We start from the raw sequence: 4,143 nt of genomic DNA, 5'->3' as shown, positions 1-4,143 counted from the left end.
TAAAATAGCTAGAGAGTTTAAATTTATTTTTGGTGTTTACTCTTGTTTTAGAAAGTACAATGTGCTCAGAGCTTTTATAATAGGAAGAACTACCTATGTTACACTGTATGTATTATTTGGTAGCCTGATCATTTCTGTGTCGATAAACACTCTGCTATAATATGATTTTTAGTGGCAGCAAAGTATTTTATCTTATACATGTGTCGTATTTTAAATTCCCTACCCTTTGAAGATAAATGTTTCTTATGTATCACTGCAATAAATAATGTTGAGGTGAACACTATTTTTACTATATATTTGAGTATATATCCATGATCAGTCTCTTAAATTTCTAGAAGTTTAATTTCTATTTCAAAGGATAAGGACTTTTTAAAGGTTTTTGATCTATAATGCCAAATTGCCTTCCAGAAATGTTATACAAATTTTCTGCTTCCAATAGTAGTGTATGGGGTTCTCATCTCTCCATATCCTGGCCAACAGGTATAACCATTGAGCCTTTTATTAATACATAATGTCCTTCTTTGACTCTCATAAACTTTTTTGATTTAAAGTCTATTTTGGCTCATATTAGTATAGCCACCTCTGCTCTATTTTGGTTACAATTTTCATGGAATTTTTTTCCCCATCCTTTCACTTGCAATGTATTTGTGTTTTGGGACCTAAAGTGAGTCTCTTACAGACAGTATACAGTTGGATCATGTGTTTTTATCCATTCTTTCAATATCTGTCTTTTCATTGGAGAGTCTAATCCATTTACAATTGAAGTAATTACTGATAAGGAAGGACTTCTGTCATTTGCAATTTGTTTTCTGTATGCCTTATAGCTTTTTCCCTCATTTCCCTGCATTACTGTCTTCTTTTGTGTTTAGTTGATTTTTTTGTAGTAAAATGTTTAAATTCCTTCCTCATTTTCTTTTAAGTTAAAGAGGGAACTTGTGACTTGTCTGTAGGGAGAAAGTACTACTCACCTCCAGATGAAAGTTTCCACACAGAAATTGGTGCCTATTGCTTCCTGATCTTTCGTTTTATTCCAGAAAGTAGAAAAAGAATTTCCATTGGAAATGTTCCAATTTTTAAATGTTGGCATCTAATTAATGAATGTTGTTAAACAATGTTCAGGTCAAACTAAACATATTGTGGACCTGATTCAGTAAGAGAGCTACCATTTTGTAACTTCTGGCACAGGGTACAGGTGAGTCAAAATAAGACTTCCTTTCCTCTAGACTAGAAAAAATGCCTAAAGGGAATGTAAAGAGGACTTCAATGCTGTGTGTGTCCTTAATAAAGGGACATAGCCTCTTTCTCCCCTCCAACTCTGGGCCAAACTCCTGAGGTCATGGGAAATGAAATGCCAGATGGTTTGGGCGGATTCAAAAGCAGATTCCTGTGGTCCTCCTTTCCTAAATAGAGTTCAGCACTATGATGAGACTCAAGAATTTGTTTGGCTCAGTGTGATATAGGAGTTTCTAGCTGTGTCTTGGCAGACTGGACTGAGATTGCCCCGTTTAGGGGCTGGGAGTGACTGAGTTTATCTTGTTGAGATAGCACAGAGTGACAGAATCAATTTCTAGGAGCCCAAGAGGGTCACAGAAGTTGAAACTCAGCTGAATTGAAAGGGTCTTTCAGATGGGGATGAAGGGTCACACATCAACTCTTATGGAGGTTCATAAAAGAGTGCATCTTCAATTATAAAACCAGTTACATTTCTTTTACTGTGTTTGAGTTTATGGATCAAAAACTATACCCTCTACACTATCTTTTCTGCTATAAATACTATCACATCCTAGGTTTGATATGTAGTATTGTCATTACTGTTATTTTGTAAATCACTTTTCATTACAACTTCAATTTTTTCTTGACACAACGGTTACCTCTCCCCATCCCAGGTTTTATTTAGAATTTAGAATTTAAATTGCCTTTTCTATTTTACAGAACTTCAGTTGTTTTTCAGATCTGATTTTTTAAAATGGGTCGCAGCATATGAAATTGAATGTATTATATCTGGGAAAACACATTTTTCGGAAATTCCTAAACATAAATATAATTTTCATACCTGTGAAAATGTGTGTTTTTGAAATTACAAAAGCCCCTATCTATGTTTAATCTTAATGTTTTTACCTGTTTTCTTAGATTTTTAAAAATATGTAAGTCCAAACTTTATCACCAATATCTTTATGTCCACAATTTGCTGCTAAGGTTTTTTTGTTTGGTTGTTTTCTCATTGCTCTCTCTCAAAGCTACTTATACACGTTATACATATTTTTCTGTTTTATTTTCATAAACTATACACTCTCTGTAAGACCAGATAGAGATGTCTTTCAATGTTATTTAAGAGGTAATGAGGTCAAATAAATCAAAGCAATCGATATATAATAAAGTTACTTTGGCAAAGTCACAGACATTTCTAGAATCAGCTTTATTTGTGCAATGAATCTCTGAGATGTCGCCTTCTCAGGGTGCCTTGTGTATCTAAGACAGAAACATAGGTCCCCCCACACACACACATTCTCTATCCTTTTACCTGGTGTTCTTTTTTTTCTCGATAGCAATTTATCTTTATCTGACACACTATTTTACTTGTTAATAGATTCCAGGCTTGTGTTTGCAAACTTGGTCTGATTTGTTCACAGATATTTCTCCAGCTTTTCTGGCAGTGGCTGGCACACAGTAGCTCTTAATTAAATGTTAAATCAAAATGCCTCCAAAGAATCTAGAAACTGCCTAATGCTCAGGATGTTCAATGACTGGAGTTATCAGTGGTGCAGAAACACATTAATTATAAGACATCTACAAGTGAATAACTTTTTCTGAGATTTTTTTCCCCAGCCCTTTCCTCTTTTACCTTTGTAATTAAAGCTCACTGGCCTGAGAGTAGCCTCAGTCTATCAACCTTTGGTCAGAGAAGAAGTTTCAGAGAAAACAACACAATTATCACGCAGCAAAAGGAGTAGGGGTGGGGAGGAACAAAGGGAAAAGTTAAGCGGTAGCCTCAATGGGGCATTCCCGGATTAGATGTCCAGGTTCGCCCAGCGGTAGCAGTTGACCTCGCTTCTTTTGCTGCAGTTGATGACAGTTGATGGCCATGTGGCTGGTCTTGCCACAACGGTAGCACTTGACTCGGGCACAGTGTTTCTGAATGTGGCCATATTCGCCACAAGAGTAGCACTTCTGCCCCTCCTGATGGTCACAATCACGGGCCAGATGCCCTGGTGTGCCACAGGTGTAACAGCACTGCTGTCTTTCTCGCTTAGGCTTAACACAGTCTTTGGTGATGTGGCCACTTGTCCCACAGTTGGAGCAGGTGTCATCGAGAAGGTTACAGTTCTTAGCATGATGACCAGGCTCACTGCAGCGGTAACAGATGACAGGTAGGGTGGCAGAACTTCACTGAGCACCTCGGCCACCACCTCTAGCTCCGTGCCCTCGAGCTCCTCCTCCTTTAGGGCCAGAGTGTCCACACTTGAAGCATTCCTTACTGTTCATGGCTGCAGTGAGATCTTCAGGTGAGCAGTCCCACTGCTGCCCCGGAAGCCCAACAAAACTCCCCTTACGGAGGTTTAAACAGAAGTGGCTGTTTTTCTTGAGGGGCCTCAGCGACGTCACACAGGGTTTGCGCACGGCCCCATTCTTGTGTCACAGGCGTTCTAGTAGTCAGCTCCTTCCCGCCTGACTTTCCTGCTGTCCTTGAAGCCCAAAGCCCGTCTCAGGGGCGTTTTCCGTTTTTTGTTTGTTTATTTTTGTTTTTGTGTGTTAAATAAACACTTCTTGGGTCGTTAAGTTTGAGTTTGAATCTGTTCTTGTTCAGAAAATGTGCCTTGTAGGATTTCTTATAATTAAGGCTTAGGCCTTCTTTGTGGTCCAGTAGATGACCAGTTTTTATATATGTGCTTTGGACATAGGAGAGATATGTGTGAGATGTATCTAATCCAGTAAATGAAAGAAATTATAACAAATTAGAGTAACCCATTTGGGGGGGATTAAAAAATAAAATACAAACGTCCATAAAGATATGAGATACATAAGATAGAAAAAAAATGTGTAAAATGCTACAGGGAGATTTACTCACAATTTAGCCTGTTTTATTTCAGGAATCTAAGTTTTCAACATAATCACCACCATTTAAGTTGTAAAACAACATAATTG

The 4,143-nt window shown here is 37.9% G+C and overlaps 1 protein-coding gene across 1 annotated transcript; it reads right to left on the bottom strand.

Annotated features, from left to right (window-relative positions):
- Positions 1-2,903: 2,903 nt before the first annotated feature.
- Positions 2,904-3,615, bottom strand: ZCCHC13 (zinc finger CCHC-type containing 13). The gene is given in 3 exon segments (XM_033412926.2): positions 2,904-3,029; positions 3,032-3,077; positions 3,079-3,615. Coding segments are annotated over 3 exon segments (504 nt in total). The 5' UTR covers positions 3,484-3,615; the 3' UTR covers positions 2,904-2,976.
- Positions 3,616-4,143: the final 528 nt, after the last annotated feature.

Source organism: Orcinus orca, chromosome X, assembly GCF_937001465.1.
Source record: "Orcinus orca chromosome X, mOrcOrc1.1, whole genome shotgun sequence".
Classification (NCBI taxonomy): Eukaryota; Metazoa; Chordata; class Mammalia; order Artiodactyla; family Delphinidae; genus Orcinus; species Orcinus orca.
The sequence above is the reverse complement of the archived record's forward strand: the minus strand, read 5'-3'. Positions and strand labels throughout refer to the sequence as shown.